General features: G+C 40.5%; 1 protein-coding gene across 6 annotated transcripts in view; it reads right to left on the bottom strand.

The window, feature by feature from the left end:
* znf536 (zinc finger protein 536) overlaps nucleotides 1-20,800 on the bottom strand; it is a 189,356-nt gene that overhangs the window by 95,960 nt on the left and 72,596 nt on the right. For 5 of the 6 annotated variants that reach the window (XM_065289268.2, XM_065289272.2, XM_065289274.2 and 2 more), the window contains one exon: nucleotides 3,629-5,877. In XM_065289268.2, coding sequence (XP_065145340.1) covers nucleotides 3,629-5,876 — 2,248 coding nt within the window. In that variant the 5' untranslated portion in view covers nucleotide 5,877. Of the gene's footprint in view, nucleotides 1-3,628; nucleotides 5,878-9,475; nucleotides 9,695-20,800 lie in introns of those variants that run through there. The other variant, XM_065289273.1, reaches the window with a different exon arrangement.

Below are 20,800 nucleotides of genomic sequence, written 5' to 3'. Positions count from 1 at the left end.
AAGTCTGTTCTCTTTGGGTTAGAGGAACATGTGAGATATTAAAAGTAAAACAGAGGTATGACATGCCACATCCTGTTGCACAGTACGTAAACATACACACCACCATCACCCCCCCACGAGAAAAAATGAAATAAAAACACATATGCACACACTCAAATAAAAAATACAGTCCCTGAAAAATTATTTGCATTTTGCGTAATTGTGAGTCAGACACTAAAAGTGAATGCAGTTTCCTGGTGAGAAAAAACCCTGTTCTGCACCTTTAACAATTTCGGGGTTAATAAAGTTGCACAACATTACATAAAAACACTGGCAAGCACAGAGACAGTGCAACACTTCCTTCCCTGTACATCACAACCTTTGCTTTACTGGGGTTAGTAAATGTTTTGTGCCATGGCCTAAAAAAACACTGAGCATGTAATGCATTCTTTTATAAAGGTATATCAGGATCTGCCAAACATCACTCCCATATAAAAACACACAGCACTATGTGACTGCAAGCAAAGAGAGCTGAAGGTCAATCTTAAGAAAAGGGGGGACTGGCATTATGCCCGCTTCACAGTAAGAGCTCCATGCCCACTCCAACAGAGCTGGACAGCAACGTGGGATTTCAGCTTGTGATCACACTCCACCTTGACACTACCTCACACAACAGGGTGGAGAGAAATAGAGAGAATGAAAGAGAGAGAGAGAGAGAGAGAGAGAGAGAGAGAGAGAGAGAGAGAGAGAGAATGTGAGAGAGAGAGAATGCATATATGTACTAAATTACATATGCCATTAAAATGTAGTTCTCTGTGCTTATGTGTGTAAATTGTAATTGCTTTTGTGTTATTTTAAAATTGTTTTCAGTTACTCGTGTTGCAGAAACCTACGGCCAAGACAAAAATAAAACATCTGAAAATAAAACTGAGGCACGTTTGATTAAGGTTATGTTATGTGAAACTAACAATGCATATATTAAAGGCATAAAGCAGTGCATGGCATTGGGGTATTGAATTAACTATCAGACTGTCAGAAAACAAGAAGGAAAAATTTTAGAAAAGCTCAAAATCACTTCAATAAGTTACACAGTACAGACCCAAAGAGCAGTTTTTAGGTGAGCCAATCATGTGGAAAAGTGGCACAAAAAAGTCATACTCAAGAATCATGTAAGAGGATGTTTAGGCTTTGCCAAAAAGCATTTTAGTGGCCCAGCTGCAACATCCAACAAGATTTAACAGAGTATGATAGAGCTTTCCGGCCAAAAATGTGTGGCGTAAACGTTACGCTGTGTCTTGTTAAAAATAAAGAATGGATGGTGCACAATTTGGAAAAATACTAAAAGGGCTTATAAATTGCAGGCTGTTAAAATACAGAAATTTGGGAGATGGCTGTAATGATATATGTAAGATCTTAATGCAATCCAATAATGTTTTTGTTTTTTAATAAAAGGTACGTTTTTTTTCTGGGCAAATAAGCAATAACCATGAAATTCACGCTAGCTCATAATAATGTTCTGTAATTAAAAATAAAAAGGGAAAAAAAAGCATTTTCACTAGCAGACTCAGACAGATATGTACAGTGAAAGAGAAACAGAGAAAGTTTAGCAAAACAAATGAGGGCAAGTGAGAGAGAGAGTTAACCTAAAATAGTGGCAACAAAACATCACATGACCATTTCTCAGATTTGTGTGGCATAAAAACCTGTCTGCTATGACAACGTTGAAGAATCAATAAATAAATTGTATTATTAATTCTCTGTCCCGTGATTCAGTTAGTGCTTAACCTTTTATTATTATACACTAATCGCTTTAATTCCAAATACGCTGCAAATCTTACAATGGCTTGAGAAGAGTTTATAAAATGCCATGCTCTAAATCTCATAGTAGTAGTAAAACAGATGCAAAAGAAATAAAACTTGCATGCATTAAAATTCACAGGATAATTACTTCAGCAGCATACCCTCCTTTCTGTGTTTAGGTTTAATAGTCTCTGTAAAGAAAATAGGTTTTATCTCCTTCTCATTTTCATTAATTCCTAATTGGGGTGGGGGTTGTCTGTTATTATTCCTTAGATTAAAATAAACATAGCCCATTGCATGTTCAAACTCATCTCGCTACATGAGGGTGATAAGGACCGGGAATAAATAAACAATTTCTTTTTTGCTGTTGAAATTAAGTTGCTTAGAGCCTTAAGCTAAGTCTTTTTTTGGGATGACTTAAAAGCACATTTTACCCAGCAAATGAAGTTCATTTTTTTCTGACCTGCTTTATATGTATATCTTTAATTAGTGTCTTGTTTAGCTTAAGCTAACTGATTATCACATAGACGTGACCTAATTAACAGCCAGGCTTCTTAACAGTGGTGTACCACCCCAAGGAATGAGAAAGTTACCTTTAAAACTTCTGTAATCATTAGCTGCAGCTTCACTTAATCCCACTAAACACACATTTTATCTCAGAAGCTCAAAGTTTCTCAGCTGGGGTGTGCGTTGTCCTTTTCTTTTTTTAAAGGAGAATGCTATTATCACTTGTAACATCTGTACATACTGTACTGTATATGCAGCATTCCACTCTAAGCAATTGAAATGGATAGGTTTTAATTTGATACACTGTCAGAGAAAAGGTCAAAAATGGTCCCTAGCTGTCACTGAAGCTGTACCATTTCAAAAGTACATGTTTGCACCTAAAGAGTTCATATTAGTTCCTTAGGGATACATATTGGTACCAAAGAGTTCATATTAGCACATCAAAGGTACATACTGTACTGTACTGGTATCAAATGTATGCATATCTGTAACTAAATTGTACATATTGAGACCAGAGGGCACTGTCTCTGTGACAGCTGAGACCATTTTTGACCATTTTATTTCTGAAAATGTAATGAATTGCACATTTAATGGATATTGCTCCAACAAAAACTCTGAGAATAAGGTATTAGAATGAATTGTTTTATCTAGGCTAAAAGATACTCATTTGAGTACAATCTACAAGTGTTTCATGGGTATTTGAACAGTAATATTAAGTATCAGAGTTATGCATGGAATGTATGTCTCAGATATACATTTTTCTACATTACCAGCAGATCTAATCACCTCCTGACACATTATTATCACAATCACCCATTTCCTATCAAGTGTAAGAACCAAATGTCAAGCATACCCAAGCACTAAAGCACTCAAGAATGAAGCATGCTGAATTCATTGCCTTGGCTGTTTATACTGACTATTTAAGTCAATTTCTAACTTTCAAGACATTATATGGTCTACTGCCAAAATTCCGTAATGTCCTCCTAATACCCTACTGCTCCCAGCACTTTTCATACTTTGAATATAGACATCATATTAAATAACAGAGGTGTGAGGCCAGATTGAATTTACTGTATCGCACAATTGTCCTGCATTTTTCTATTCTAGTTAGGCAGCCACAAACTCACTTGTCTCTTTTCAGGTTTCTGCCCTAACAGCTCATGTTCACTAGCAAATGGTTTACTGGGGTTATTAAAACTAAATTCTTGTGAAGGTTTTATAATTGTAGTGTCTGAAAGGCCACTCAAAAGGTCATTTATTTTAAGTTCACCACGATATGGGCTTGTTATACAGTATATTGTTTTTTATGAGTGAAATAGGAAGTCCGTTGAACAAATTTTACCTGAAGATGGAGAAGATGGGTGGGGACTGTCGTCCTGCACGCTGCCAGTTTGGGAGTGTCCACCTCCAGCACCACTTTCCTCTGTCACATTAGAGGAACCTGGGGTGGTGGAACGGCTGATGGACTGAGACTCTGGGTCGCTAGCTGAGCCACGCCTTTCGTCCAGGCCGTGCTGGGAGTTGTCGTCTAGGGATCGACGGTCCTTGTTGTGGACCCGTGAGTGGACCACCATCTGGTGGTAGGTTCTAAAGACTCTGCCACAGTCCGGACACTCAGTTGGTTTCTCTTTAAGACCGGCCAAGCTGTACTCAAGCCCTTGGCCGAGGCCTAAAACCCCATGGTGAGACAAGAACTCACGATGGTTGTCAAAGTTCGCACCCTCATCTTTTAACTGCATCATGCCTCCACTGGACTTCACCCCGTGGAGGATTTCAGGATGTTGCTTCTGCTTAGAACCATCACTTGAGGCGAGGGTTGGGTGCTCATGCTTGTCTTTTGCAAAGGGAACAATCCCGGCTGCACTAGCAAGGTCATCTTCTTGTCCGTGCCCCCCATGGTGCTGCTCTTTAGGCATGAAGGAGCGTTCCATGGCCATTCCACGTGCCATTATTTGCCATGCTTGGTAGCTGTTCAGGGGGTCCATCTCTGCCACCTTAGCTGCGGCTTGCAAGCGCTCCATACAGCTTGACTTTAGGGGGGGTACCAGGTTCAGGCAACCCAAGAGTGAGCGCTTCTCATTTTCCCCTAATCCATGGGCCATGCTGGCCATTGGACCAAGGAGCTTTCCAAGCATCTCCTTCTCCTTCATAGCTATACCAGCCTTGGCCAGCATCTGGTGCTGCTGTTCAGCTAGGCCTTGCTTGTCGGGTGTGAGAAAGCCACTTTGCAGGCAAGAAATATAACGTGAGTACAGGTTGGCATGGGCTTCTTGAGCCAGGCTGCTCATACTGTTAACAGAGGGTCCATCTTCATCAACTCCACCAACAGTGGGTTTGGTCTTGATGGCTAGCTTATTGAGATGCACCTTCATGTGATTCTTCAGGAACCAGGGCTCCTTGAATCGACGTCCACAGATCTGGCAACAATGTTCAAAGGAGTCTTTGTGTTTCCTCATGTGGCCTTTAAGAAACCAAGCTTGGCTGAAAACCTGTCCACAGACCTCACAGCGAAATTCATTTGCAGGTTTTTCCCCACCACCAGCTCCTGTGCCCTGTCCTTGGGCCGATTCAGCTGTGATGTGGGTTTTCTCCACATGACTGATGAGGTCCTCCTCCTGGGAAGCAGCAAATTCACACAGGGTACACTTGTAGGGCTTGTGAAGAATGCGGATGTGGCGTTCTAGCTCTTCGCGCTTCTTAAATTTGCCTTTGCAAAAAGTGCAGCGGAACCCCTGGGATGGGTTCAGAGTTTGCTCATCTGAAAGGATGGTACCTGCTGGTTTAGGCGAGGCAGATGGCTGGGTCAGTCCATCAGGTGAGCTGCCAATACTGGTTGGGGTAAGCAGGCCACAGGCAGAGCCAGGCTGTTGCTGGTTGGGACTTTGAATACTCAGGTGTGGTGGAAGAGGTTGAGACGGCTGCAGCAGGCTGTTCCTCATTTGTTTATCACGTAGAATTGCCCTCTCCTCTAATTCATGCAGAAGCCGGTTTTCTTCACGTACACGACCGCGGCCCTTTCCAAGATTTCCCAGCTTATGAGTACGTAGATGGATCTTCAGGTTACCTTTCTGAGCAGCTCGGTGGTCACAATAGGGGCATTTGAAGGGTTTCTCTCCAGTGTGTGTACGCATATGAAGAGACAGAATGCTGTTGAAGCGAAATCGTTTGCCACATAACGGACAAGGGTATTTACGGTTCTTGCGGGCATCATCTTCGATGTCATTCATCTGTGACATGATTCCCAAGTTCTGGCCGTTGAGAAACTGCTGCAAATCAACACGCCCATTGAGACCACTTAGGGCACCCACCTCCATGTCACGGTTAAGCTGGTTGGCCAACAAGGCCATCTGACTGCTGATTGGCTGACTAGCTAAGGCAGCATGGGTTTTTTCATCTAGTGGGGTGGCTGCCTTTTCCTCTGGGATCTGCTGGCGACTCTGTAGTTCAGGAAAGGCATGACCCAGCTGAGCAGTAAGCTGGTGCAGTTTCTGACTGATTGGGTAGCGGCCATTAAGTACTGCGTTGCTGAGATGGGCGTCAGCATCTGGGACCACCGAGGATACACCAAGGCACAAACTAGAGTCCTCCATCCTAAAAGACAAAAACACAGAATAGGTATTAAGTTAGATATTCAAGAACACAGAAGAGCAGGTGTTCAGGCAACACACACCTCCTTATAGCCCTAAGGCACAGTATCACTGATACACTTATTGTATTATCTCTGTGCACAATCAACAGGAAACGCTGCACAATATATACTGTAAATAAATGTAAAATAATACATGGAACATCAGGTACCCAGTAACAAATATCAACAATGGAAGCAAACTCGCATTGATTTAAACATAATAGGTTGCAACAAACATTCTTAACCTTACCATTGTCTACACTGTTAGTGACAGAACGCCCACTCTTAAGATTTCATTAAAAAAAGCTTTTTATTTAGACCTTTTAAATACCCTATGGTGTGGTGAAGGTCATATTTCTGAACTGAAAGCTTAACAGCCTCAAGTATGTCTTTTTTAGACATTAGCGCAGATACAAAAACGTTTCGTTTTTCTTTTCATTTTTTTTTTTGCTAAAGTGGGTGTAAGTGTGAACATAAAAGCAAAACAGTACATACACTCTTTTGTAAATCTACACTGCAGATAATATACTGCATTGTCTGGCAAAGAAAATCACACCATAAGGCAGTTAATTCGGTTCATTCTTAAGTACCCCTTTGTGTGTCAGCAGACTGAATATAGTGTGAGGAAATGGTTAACAACGATGACTGCACTTCAGCGACAAGTGTGAAGAAAAAAGAGTGAGTTCATCTCCGTCTGATTTATGAAGTACTACATGTACTCTCACACTTGGGGAGAGAAGCTGCAACTCTCAGAACTTTTTCTCAAACAGTAACACAATTTTGGAGGCAATAATTACCCAGTAAACACGGCAAGGCGCCGCATAATTAAGCTACTTGGTCCCATCCTATCAGAATCCCTCCAATTACACGCCTTAATGAAACGGAGCAATGGTATTGTCATGAAGCCGCTGCAATACTACAATTATGATATTAACAATAGCACTTAAAACCAAGGGGTTACTCCAGTAAACACAAGCCCTTATCTCACTGCTGCGACACTTGTCTTGGCGTAATTTTCCATTAAGAGGCACATTACGTTTGATGCAAATCATTCTGTGTTCACCTTCTTTTTTTCCCACTCTGTTCTCTCACTCTCGTATGGCTTCCGATGAGAAGAAAACAACAGTTGGCGTTATTGAAAGGGTTCCCAATGTATTACAGGCTTCCCAGTCATTTAAAATGGTCACAGAGCAGCCCGAAGCACAGTCAGGCTAAAACGAAGAGACGCTTGTTGTCATCTGGCTTGGTTGAGCTTATTCAGGATGCTGCTCACCATCTTAAGAAAGATAATGATGTTGCTGCGTTCCCCTGAGACGGACAGGGTCAAGCTTTAAAAACAATACAGCCAGAGTTTTGCTTTGGTCAACAAAATATTGTAAAGTATCTCATTAAACGTATTAGTATGCAGCCTGGTAACAGTAGCTATGCGCTTTAACACATGATTACAGACATAAAAATAAAAGCACTGTGGTCATTTTAACAAAAGAGCAGATGTTCAGGAAATTGCATCCAGAATGATAGAGGTGAAAGCTTTTGATCCCCTCCACCTTTATTTAAAACACATGCTGGTGTCTCCTCATACACTGGTGGTGTTTCACACACACTCTCATAATCGCCTAAGGGAGAGTAAGGTGTTCTCGGGCAGGATACCCACACCCTTCGGTCATTAATAAACCTTTTAAATGGTACAGACTGACCCAGTTTACTTATTGGAGAGGGACTACCTAATGACTCAGCACCTGCGGCCTATGGGTTGCTGACACATTATATTTTTATATTTTTCTCAAGGCAGTGTGACGGCTCAATGTGAGCGCAGTGGCTCATCACAATACTGTATAAACATACATGACTGTTTTCCCATGACCCAATGCACAGGAAAACAAATAACTAAATTCTTTGTTGACAAGCAGCAGAAATTCCAACCAGTTTAAAGAACCTACTGGTCTGATAGTCATTCAAAAATAGTGCACTTGTCGAGACAAATACAGAAAGACTAACAAACCAGCACACACACACACACACACAGAGACTCCAGTGGAAGGCAGTGGGCTTGAAGCACATATTTGCTGATGCTCTCAAAAGAACTCTAATAAGGGCTGCCTGTTCTTTAGCTATTTGCTCTTCCTACGCCATGTTGGTTGCAATCTTATCTCCAACATGAATAAAAAACACTGAGGCTGCTTCCAGTCGCTGCTAAACACACTGTGGGCTGCTGCTGAATGCCATTCCTCTTTTGTCCAGAGTTATAACTCTAAGGAATTTAAACAGAAAAAAATGCTGGAATCTGAATCCGAACAATACACTGTAGGTGTATTATGTATTTAAAGACGGGGTGTGTTATAAACACACTCACGCGCGTAAGCATGTGCATTGAAAATTATACGTGCCTAAGCAGTTTCGTGAGGTTTTCCTGATATTCAGCAAAACTTAATACGGAGGTGCATGAAAGTTAGATATAAATCTTGGTCCGTTTAGTCTGCCAGGTCATCTAATTAAAGCCGTAGTCCTCAGACAAAAGCAAACATTTAGTTTCTTAAATGCTGGGCGATGTTTGGATTTGTCAGAATGTCATGACTTTGGAGTTTCTATTGGTTGTTGTGAATTGTATAGTTTGCTTTTGTTCGACTCATCGGAAATCTTTGCAGATATCAGACGAGGCCCAATTTGAATGTGGCTAGCATGGCAAAAGAAATGTATGATTTAAGCGAGGCAACTCATTTGGAGAGATAACTGCATGCCCTTTTCATCTATTTGATTTCCTTTATCTTTACTATATAAGAAAGGCAGATAGACAAAGGAACAATGTGAAATGAACTGACGAATCCAGTTTGTTTTTGAACATAGCCTCGCCTGACGAGTGTATGCAAATGAAGTACATTAATATGCCTTCCTTGCTCCCAAGTCATTTCATTTTTTTTTCTGATTAAAAAGGACATTTCATATGGTTAAAGAGGTGTCACACACACACACAGATGCAGACTAAGTACCAAGTTCACATTTACACTCAAACACAGTCTGCATTATTTTAAAGAGCATCTATAAATAAATGAAACCATTAATAAATTAATTTGAAACTGGGAATTCTTTACGAGAGGCATCACTACGGAACAATTATCAGTAAAGTGCATATTTTCCCTAGTATAATTAGTAGAAACTTTACGCCGAAAGCCTTATCTCTAACGACACAAAGTCATTAAAATCTAAATACATCTGCTCTTAAATATCGGCATGCCTGACGCATATCTGAAAACGCCTCCAAACCATTTCTGCAGAGCACTAAGCACATATGGGGGCAATTCGTCAAAAACGCATACGCTTTAATTCATAAAGATGAAAAGATTGTGTGTTATGCACTACACACATGCATCTCGTTTTTTTTAACTCTGTTTAATGTGATTCATCTTTTTATTCAACTTTATTCTATGCATATCAGCAAACATATTCAATTCGAATACCATGCTATCTATAATGTTAGCATTTTTTTTCTATATTACAGCAATACATATCTGTTACCTACATTTGTAAGTTCTCTCGCCTCTGTTAGAAATGCTAATGCCTCACCTATTTGGATCAGTGCCATTGAGTCGTGGCCCACAGCTTGTAGGCCTGACAGCAAACACGGCAGAGGCTCCTTGTCCCAGACCCCCGGCTCTCTCTTTCTTCCCTAGCTGGGGCAGCTGGGTTAAGCAAGAGCTAGACGAAACGATGAAGTCTCAGCGGTCTGATAGTACCTGTCACACGTAGTGTAACAGCAGCAGCGTGCTCTAATTAACGCGTGCACCGCCGCCGTGTCTCATGAAAAGCCACCGAGACTTCCTTTAGTGCACTGTCACACAGGGCCCAGTGGCATGCAGCTTTACAGTCTGTGGTTAATACTCAGCCTTTCAAACAACATGGCAAAACAACCGGATTTATGCCTTATCTTAACCTCACTTTACCTCACGATCTTTTCTCTTCTGCAAACTCTGCAATCCACCTCTTAATTAGAGGGTGCAGATGCCACAATCAGACTGTTGTCCTCCTGTCCTTATCTTTTCTTTGTCGAGCAGGGCCATTGTTTCACAAATCAGAGAACACGACATGTGATTTGTGCTGCTGCCGCCGTGTGCACAACCCAGAGAAATGTTTTAATGTCTAAAGGTTGTTTTTTCTTAGCTCAAATATGTATAGGATAATTTTATCAAATTGTTAATATGCACAAACTTCTATGACTTAATTCAAACATTAGACATTTTAATAGCAATAGTACTTAAAACAGACTTTTGATTACAGATCAGAGTAGTCTGTGACCGTTTGACATGTCTTGTGAAACTCTATACTGTATAAGACACCGGGGCTTTTCTGGCTGAGAATAATATTGCACATTTACTAAAGGGACCTTTATGTAACTATGTAAAACCAAAACCTTCAATGCACTTTCAAAGTGAAAAAAGCGAGGCAACGTACAGGCTGCTAAACAAAGGTGTATCTAAGATATTTGAACTGATTGTGGTTTCCAAGTCTGCAGTAAGCATTGCAAGATGCATGATTATGCTTTGCATTATCTCTCTGTGTCAGAGCTGGCATTCAGATAGCTTTCTGGAGGGCCACGTTTTGATTTTGGGACACCAAGGTGAACATTGCTAAATTGATGCCTCTGCGGCGACAAAATATTACATTAAACTTCAGGTACCTGTGCTAATTCACGTCCTTGAGCAGGTCCTCTAGCGGCTTCTCGCAAATCAACACGGAGGGCAGCTAGCAAGGTTTCATTTAAAACACACATACGTATACACAAACTTACCGACACACACACACACACAAGTAAACTTCAGCCTTGAAAAGCCTCTGTACAAAGTGTTTTAATGTGTATGGCTAACCTCAAAGAGGACATAAAACACATCTAATCCTTAAATGTTCTTGATTACACAGCATGTTCAAGCTTTAAATCAAATAAGAGAGGGCAGATCTGGTTCTTTCGGGCTTCGAGTCTCGATTTAGCATAATTTCTGTGTCCTTGTTTGATAAAGCGCGTGTACATTTTCAGAAAACAGAGCTTTTGGGCGAGGGATGGGTGGGGGGTTTATTGACAAGTTAAACAAACTATACTCAAAGTATTCGCAAGTTGGAATGGAAATAAAAAAGATAGATTGCCGTGCCATTAGCTGGTGTGTTATTGTGAGGCGTTATCGACCAAAATCCATTGACTAATTACTATGCAGCAGATGATTAATTAATTATGAAAGAGGTCATCGGTATTGATAAATCAATCATTATTTACAGAAAGTGCGAAAGTCAGTTTTATTTCCACCCGATCATTAATGGCCCCGGAATGAAAGAAAGTGGGAGGAAAAAACACAAGCTGGAAAATGGCTGCCATATGTTGCATTTTTAATGGATGGAAACAGCGATACATGCTATGCACTTATGGGAATACGGCCAGACATGTACAAAAACAAAATCATAAATGGATAGTCGCATTGTGTGCTTATCAGCGAGGTTTCATCTGTCCTTTCTTTCGACTTGTGTTTAGTCTGTTGCAGGTGGTCTTCAGAATACTTTTAATTAATCCAATAAAACGCGGCTTGTTTTTCTTCCTCCCGATGCTCTTTGACTGAACTGGATTATTAGTGGCTGTAATGAGGCATTAAGCAAAGGTTTCCAGCACAAGACCGAAACTGAATCAAACAAAGAAACACACACGGAAAGGACAAACTCGTTCTCATCCAGCACACGGCTCGTCGCATGATGCAGGCTGTTTTCTTATTTGTGGTTAGACAGTAGGTGACCTAATTATACCTAGTTTATGGGTTGCGACGCCACCACAGTCGAATTGTTACAGTCGCAAATACATGTGGGTTGGACTGCCTTCCTTTCTACACAGCTCTGATCTGTTAGCTCAGCCCTCAAACTCTCTGTCTCTCCTGGTCTCTGTCTCACACAATATGTTATTGAGAGAGTCTTAAGAGAGCATTTCAACAGGTAGTTCAGCTTACAGCTCATCTCCACCGATCAGTATGAGTCCACGAAAGGATGAGCGGCGAGAAAAATGCTGCTCCTTTTATCCCGAGCGACTTGTTGGGAAGCCAGGAGAGAGAAGATCACCGGGGGAGTAAAGAATTCCCACAGTTCATTGTCCTGGCCCGCTGCATCATCACCCTCATCATCATCTAAAGTCGGCCTGAAGCTCAAAGCCTCCCTTTATGTTTAACATTTGCGCCATTATCCTGAAACCAGCAGATGTGCCTGCGTGCGTGCGTGTGAGCATGAGCTACAATATAGTAGTCACAGCATGTCAAGTCTCCTGCCTGTAGCTCTCAGGCTGGGAGAGAGGAAAAAGATGGATAACTGTGCGCATTTGTTAAATTGTAGAGGTGGGTTTGAGTGGGATAATTAAAAGGAAAATGCTGTAATGTTCAAACCCCTCACAAAGAAGGCTGGAAAGAAAGTCAAGTGACCAGTGTTCAAGGCTTTATCCTAAAACATATTTTAGTAAAGGTCAAAGCCGTGGCATAATTAATCTCGAAAACTTTCCCTTGTGGTAACCACCCACTACTATGAAGAAAATAAAAGGTTGTAATTGTACACGAGGTGACGGCTCAGAGGAAAGTATGACTGCTCTTTTTCATAGATCAGGAGACTCCAACGAGCTCTCAGTTATGGTTTGTGTAATAATCAACTTAAAATAGACTTGTAACTGGGAGACACTTGTTACTGGGATCTAAAATTTAAACAGTTTAAAAATCCCCCTTCATGTATTCTCAAGCATAAACAATTGATAAATGAAAGACATTTGATTTGCGATTCTTCCATCCGTGAGGCAATGAAAACACTATTTAAGATCAGAAAAGATCATTTAACCCAGTTTGACCTAATAGTCTTTTGGCAGTCCAATTAGAATTGTGTGTTGGAACAGAACAGGACAAAGATGTGCCCTAGTGGCAAAGCTGAGCGAGCCGTGGTCACACGCATGACTGCACCTCCGTATAGAAAAACCGGACAACAATGAACGCAGTGTGGAGATGAGCAAAAATAGGGGGCATCGTCCAAGCCTTACATCATCTCTCCCACTCAGGACAGTAGCTTTAGAACAGAGACAATACTACCAGATACAAAAAACAGGCCTTTACTGCCCGGAAAGATTGGTTAATGGCTCTATTAGAAAAAAAACGCCATTGTGTTTTCACTAAGGTCTGTGTATCAAGCTCTGAACTCTTGCCTTTAAGGGAATCTAAAGAGGACCTGAATAAACGTGATATGAAGCTGTATCAAAATCACTTCTTTGACAGTCTGAAGGTGACAGTCTGTTCTCTCTCGACACTCGCTCTATCTCCCAGCTGCGGTGAACAAAGATTACCTTTGTGGAAAACTTAAATGTCAATGTAACCCCCAAATAAGTGAATATCAGAAATAATTGCTGTTTTCTTCTCACACACGCTGGTTTTGTGCGCATGAGTTTTGCATAATGACTCCAACAAGGGGTGTTGTTTTGACAGGTGCTGAAATCGAGTCGAGAGGAGAGGGAGACAAGGTTCAATTTAGTTTGTGAATCTTTTAATTGTTGCATGGCTAATTAAAATAAAAAAGAGAAAAGCGAAAAGATGTGACTCTGAGTGTTTAACGTTGCTTGTGTGCATACATCGGCCCCAAATCGGGCCACCGAAGCCGCTCGGTGTAACACAGGAGAGAAAAATTGCTGCTACTTGAATATACTCACCAGCTCTTCACAACTCCAGCCTGTAGTTTGGAGTTTTTACAAAACAAATGTATGGCTAATTAGAGATACTCATTAGAGGAGGCAAGTCAAGTAATTATTTTACATCATGCCGCTGTTAATTGAATGATTCTTCAATGTCTTTTGAAAATATCTCATTTTTTTGTCTCTCCTTTCTCCTACGCGCACAGAGACGATAAGACTATAAACAGGTAGCGCAGCCATATGCTCTTGAATGAAAAAGCACTTGCGTCGTGGCAAATGGGCTTTTTAAATATTGAACCTTTGCATGTCTTTTTAATATGGCTGATGTTAAATCTTCTTTATTCTGTCGCTTTCCGAGCTAAACTGAGAGAAAGTTTCAGTTTTGTGAGAAACTTGACTGCGTTATGCAACCGTTCTCCGTCCATACAGCATGTTTTTTAAAAAGCAGCCCTCTCACATCCTGTTTAAGAAAGCCACTAATCTTATCAAAGCCATCAGGAAGTCAGAGTTGACTGGAAATGCTCATGACTCTTTGTATATGCTACAATAATTTTTTTTCTCCCCTTTCTGTCTGTTATTTAGTATTTTTGTCTGCTGTTCTATTGTTTGTCTGTAAATGGTAAGAAAATGCACTAATGCTGTTTCTTCATAGCCCGTAATCACTACTGAGAAGCAGTCAAACTGTTTTGAAGGTGACTCTGTGTTAAAAGGCCTCTCTTTATTAAGAGAAAAGTGTGCTTTATTGTGGGCTAATTGTAAGGGGAGGAAGTGTGTGTGGAATGGGTGGACTCTGGAGAGAGGGTGGAGGACCTCGGGGAGATCAGGGCGCATGTTTATTTATCAGCCTTTATCGGAAATGGTGAGGCCACGCATCCCAGCAGGATCAGAGAGAGAGAGAAACACTCAGTTTTACCACAGGCCAGGCAGAAAACGTTTACTTGACTGCCAGTGTTACGCTGACACACAACTATGATTAAACGACCAAAGGAGACCTGGTCAAACCTCAAGGCTTTTCAAAATAAAATGATCTGTTCTGATCCACACTACAAAAAAAATGCATCTACTGCTTTTTATATGCTTACACAATTGCAACAAAACAAGCAGGTGTTATACTGTTAAGTTTTTGACAAAGCCTTACTTATTTTTACAGAAAATTTTAAATCACAAATAAATGACCCAAGTTGGGTTTTCATCGCAGGGTCGTATATTTATCTATGCTTCATTGTGAAAAAAATGAGCCTAGTTCTCTATCTAATCGTGTACTGTACATGATCCACTCTTCTAGTAGCAATCAATGCCTATTCAAACCAATTCAATGTGCATAGGGCCAAATGTCAGATTCTCAAATCAAAGCCAACTTGACCTGGACGACACTATTTGTTTTAAAAAGGCCCTCCACCTGTGGCATTTGGACATTAGCGTTTAACTGGTTAAGAAGACAAGGCATGAATTGGCGAGAACACCGGATTCCAGACGTCTCGGCTCACTCAGCCCCTCGTTCTTCTTCTCCCTGGCTAGCTTGACACATTCTTATCCTCCTCTCTGCCCTCTGCGACCTTGAACATGATAACACATTCATCCTCTTTGGCGAGGGGCTGCCGAGGTGACCCGTAGTCAACAGCACAGGAGCAAAGATAAGTTCATAAAGCCAAGGATGTTTTAGTGAAAAATGACCCGAGTCGGTCCCGTGAGATGGGGGGTAGACACGTCACTCTTTCGTTCTAGAGTGTGTTTAGGGATTACACTTACTCCTCCCTTCATCTGTTTTGGTTTGGTATAAGCTGCCATGTTAACATGTTGTACGTGTTACCATCGCTCACCAGCGTGCTTCGCGCCTTGATCTCCGTACGAGCGTTGCCTGGGAGGTCGCGACCTCCGTGTGCAATCTGGCAGTCAGAAGCTACACAACAGCTGGAGGAGAAGATAGGAGAATTTTATAGTCTGTTTATACAGCTTGCTTCAGACATAAATTATATTAAAACAGGCATACGTGTACTGAGAGTATTCTTTATGGAAAAAAGATGCGGGTTTTCGCTCAAATTAGGGGGGAAGTAAGAAAGCCTGTTGAGGCAACTGCACCATAACAATGCAAAAAAGTAGTAACTATGTAACACCTGGGCTGCCTGTGTAAATCTCTCTGTCTTACAAAAATGGACAGTGGGGGTGAGCGCATCAGGTCTCTGTCACCTGTTTGACCATAACCAAGCGAATTACTGAGCTCTGCCTGTCTAAAACACTTCATGCAGACCTGTGTCATTTCTGCCTTATACACACACTTCCACGCACAGACACCCTTAACCTCTCCAAGGCCTGACACCATCACCCAGCAAACAGTATAGAGGTTTAATCTCTAACTCTCCGCCATTTCAAAAGTCCCGACTCTTGTTTGTGCGTCCCCCTCCTCCCGATCTTTCCATCCCTCCCTTTCTCTCCCCTTTCCATATTTTCTCTCCTGCATCTGATTAAGTTAACAATGTGGCGTTATTTGCATGCTGATTTGGCGAGGTCCCTCTCCTCCCCGCTCGCTCTCACAAACACAGGGGCTGGATCACGGTAATGTGATAGCACAGCAGCCAGCCGATGCAATCTCTACCCCTCCTCCAAACCCAGGTGTGTGCTATCCACTTCCCTCTTGATTCCCTCCACGCTCATATTTTAGTCCTTTATTTTTTCAGTCGTTATATGCCTTGTAAGGATTGTATTATAATCAAATCTGCTGAAAAAAAAGGTTGATGGGAGGGGGGTATATCCTGTCTTTTTATATTAATTATAGAGCACGGCTGATGCGAATGTATTCCGAAAGCATCTTCAAAATAGGTCGGCATACAGTTTTCTATTCTTATCACATTTAAATGTCAACATGGTGCAAAGCTCTACAAATTAGTTCAGGCAGACTTCAACCCCCATTTAACATTTAAAGCTCCGCTCAGTAAGCCCCCGATGTGTGATTCAAATCAGTTTACACACACATAAAAAGGGAAGCAGGGCGTCTTTCAAACTTCTCATTTCAATACTGATATTATTGCCAACCTTTTGCCAGAGAATAGGCTGGCAGAGAGGGAAAAAGAGCTACGAGATGAAGCAACAGAAACAATGCATTAGCTTTCATGAATTATATATCCGCCTTCATTCTGAGCAGAATCGCAGATTTTCGGAGCCTATGCATATATCCTAGATGGGAATGAATAAATCACGACGGTGGGGTCATTCCTTTTTACATGCATTGAGAGCCGTATCTGGATAATAATGTCCACATAAAACACTTACTGTGGCTCATTTGGAATGCAAGCGATGCAAAAATTCGCCCAGATTCTCATATGTCAATGGAAATGTCCTGAGGAGAGCTGCTGTATCAGGACATTTATTTGTTACAGAAGATGGCCAAGGCGAATATTGAAGCACTGGGCTATTTTTGATGACACTCGAATTCTGGCTGTCAGATAGTGTCTTTGGGCAAATATGCAAAGATTTCTGAACCGCAACAAAGTAGGAAATATTTAGACTTTACTATGTGTATTTTGAATGACATAAAAAGACGATTTTACTATTACTAGAGTCCAGCTAGTCAATAACCACCAGGGTTTTTTTTTTCTTGGATCACAGCAAGCTGCCCTGGTCCACCATTGACTCAGCATTATAAGGCAAAGAGGCTAAAGCCCCACGGGATGAGTTTCACACCTCGAGCTGTTTTATGCCAAGGAGCGCTATGCATGACCCTGCAAGTCTGCTCCAGACAGCCCTGGAGGAGCACTTGCTAGGCGTGTGTGGATAGGACGTGCTCCTCACGCCTCATTACCCAGACCTCCTATCTGAGTCTCCCAGTCTCCATCGGCAGAGCGGAAACAGCTACGGACGTGGCTCCGTGGTCTCGTATACCCATTCCTTCAGCAGAGAAGGCTGGCAGAGAGAAAGACTTGTAGCCTAGCATGCTTTTCCTATCCAAAGTCCTCTGGCCAAGACTGGTGTTCATGTCTTTGAGCAGTCTTGCCTCAAAGCTGCCATTAACCAGCTGTCTTCGAAACCGCCATCTTACAAGGCCTCAAAACCTTGGTGCTTGTTATTACCAAAAAGCTTTGGCCGGATGTCAAATATTGAACCGTTCCAGCCACAAGAAACGTTTATCTGATCCAAATATTCTGCTTTAAAGGCAGTTATCCTTCCTTTGGCCTCAAACTTGACATGCAGGTGTAAAGCCCTCACCTTGTCTCCTAAATGAAACACAGGCCAAGCCTCAACCCCTGTCTGGCTTTAGCTAGAACAAGGACTTTAAACGTGCTAAAAAGGCTATTCGTTCTAAATGTGTGTGCTGGGTGTGCCTAATATGTCCGCAGCCAAATGTCAAAAGAGTTATATATCCCTTTATGCACAGAAGGGCCCTGAGGGCTTTAATTGACTATGGTGTAAAAGGAGTTAAGGAGGGGTGAAGGAACATGATGAAAATGAATACTGTTCATTATCAGACAAACAGAGCCCAATGGCGCTCTTAAAATTGGCAGGGAGCGAAGATTTCCCAATGTTAAAGCACATTTCTCTACCGAGTAATTATCGGACTGCACTTTCTATGGCATTGTTTCAGAATTATGAAGAATTATGAATTTTTCAGATTTAATGTGTGTGAGTGGCAGAGGGCTGCCAACTCAGGCCTGTGTGTGTGTGCGCTTATAGCTCAATTCATAGCCTGCACTTTGTGTAATTAAGTTAATGTGTTAATGTAGGTATAAATGTAAGTCTGCTTTTATGAGATTACAAAAGTCAGTCCAAACATTTAAAGCTTTTAACTTAAATACAAATGTTCTGTACATTACTAATGTGTCTAAGGTTAAGTCATTGCCTCTGTCCTCTGTTATTATACCCTATATGTGACCCTAGTGTTGTCACAGAACAAAAATGTCAATAGTCGGTGCCAATACCAGTAAATCTTCACAAAAACTAAATACACAACACTATTTTGCTTATAAATATTAATATACAATATAATAACATAAAAGCATTGCCATTCTGTATTTACTTTACATTTATACATCAAGCATAACATGTATTTGTAGCTGAAAAGGTTTCAGCAGCTGTTGTCTGTTGGGGTCTTTCATGCTGATGAACATCATCCTCAGTCTGCTGCTTTGAAAGACAAATACAATAAACTTCAGAAAGACAACTGATACATAGATGCATATACAATATTATATGACTGGCACCAGCTGAATTACCATTTTTAAATTATTATATAACATTTAGAAATGACTACATAGATTAAAGTACCTCCATATTAAAGATAAAATGACAAACATTGCTAGCATACATTCATTATTTTCCTAATTTTTTTACATCAGGTCATCCAAAAACCTCTCCTGTGTAAAATTAATAAACCTATTTGTGTTATCTCATTTAGTTTTTCCCTACAAAAGTTATTAAAGCATTAAATAATTAATCACTTTTATTTATTTTAACACAAAATCAACACAAAATAACACATAATTTGTTAAAATTTGTAAAATTTCATTTTTTGTGAACTGTTTTCAACACAAAATTATCATTAAATAACTTTTTCTGTGAAAATATAATCTTGATTTCCTTAATACTGACTGAGTGAGGCTATGTCAACAATTGAAATGAAAGTGAAATTGATGAGTGACACTTTTAGCCTGGAATTCACAGACGGTTTCACATATACTAAACTCAGACCGCCTCCTACAGGTAGTTTTGGGGTTCGATGGTGCGCTCCCTGGTCCACGTGACAATTTTTTAAATGAACCATTTTTATGCCAATCGGCTGGGTTTGGGGCTAATCTACCAGTGTCAAAGCCCTCTTATGTCATTGTTATCTTTACTCTACACTATATGCAAAGTTTGGTCTTTCTGTGAAGAAATACAATTGCAAGTGTCCACTTTTTTAAAAATTTTTATAATTAGGTTAATGTTTATGTGGAAACAAATTAATAGAGAAACTGTCTACTGATGTCTTATTAATCTTTTACTTAAAAAAAAAATGTGTGAAAAGTTTACAATTATGTAAAATAAAAAAATAGCAAGGTTAGGTATGCTGTATGTCATGTAATGTCTACATTAAAGGATTAGTCCATTTTCTTAAAAGAAAAATCTAGATAATTTTCTCACTACCATGCATCCAAAATGTTGATGTCTTTCTTTGTTCAGTCGAGAAGAAATTATGTTTTTTGAGGAAAACATTGCAGGATTTTTCTAATTTTAATAGACTTTAATAGAGCCCAACATTTAATACTTAACTCAACACTTAACGGTTTTTTTCAACGGAGTTTCAAAGGACTCTAAACGATCCCAAACGAGGCATAAGGGTCTTATCTAGCAAAACGATTGTCATTTTTGACAATAAAAATAGCAAGTATACACTTTTATTCCACAACTTCTCGTCATGTAGATCCGGTCGTGATGCGCCAGCTGACCCCACGCAATACGTCATGACGTCAAGAGGTCACAGAGGACGAACGCGGAACTCCGCCCCAGTGTTTACAAGCGTCTTGAAAGAGGACCTTTCCTACGATGTTGTATGTCAACTGATACTAATTAATGTCTTTGTGGCAGTTTATTGTTTAAAATGGTCCGCAAATGTGCGTTTTATATATGTAACACGTGACCTCCCTACGTCACTACGCATTTACGTTTGGTCGCGCTGGACTTGACCTAGTCGAAAAGTTGTGGTTTAAAAGTACATATTTTTTATTTTTCTTGTCAAAAATGACAATCGTATTGCTAGATAAGACCCTTATGCCTAGTTTGGGATCGTTTATAGACCTTTGAAACTCCATTGAAAAAAACTGTTAAGTGTTGAGTTAAGTATTAAATGTTGGGCTCTATTAAAGTCCATTAAAATGAGAAAAATCCTGCAATGTTTTCCTCAAAAACATAATTTCTTCTGGACTGAACAAAGAAAGACATCAACATTTTGGATGACATGGTGGTAAGTAAATTATCTGGATTTTCTTTTAAAGTGACTTTATTTTAGAATACTTTTTTGGCTTACCACTTTGTTATATCACCTAATAATACACATGAGCCAAGCTGACAAGGTATGTAATGTGCCCATCCTATTTTACACACAGTTTATATACACCTTCTACAATAAACCCGTCTCTCTTATTTCTACTTTCCAAGTCCCTCTCCTTCCCGATGTTTTTGATATTTCCAATCTCTGCGCGGAGCTTTACGACTGCCTTGCAACTTCAAATATTTATCAA

The sequence above is a fragment of the Paramisgurnus dabryanus genome, chromosome 2, assembly GCF_030506205.2.
Source record: "Paramisgurnus dabryanus chromosome 2, PD_genome_1.1, whole genome shotgun sequence".
NCBI lineage: Eukaryota > Metazoa > Chordata > Actinopteri > Cypriniformes > Cobitidae > Paramisgurnus > Paramisgurnus dabryanus.
The sequence above is the reverse complement of the archived record's forward strand: the minus strand, read 5'-3'. Positions and strand labels throughout refer to the sequence as shown.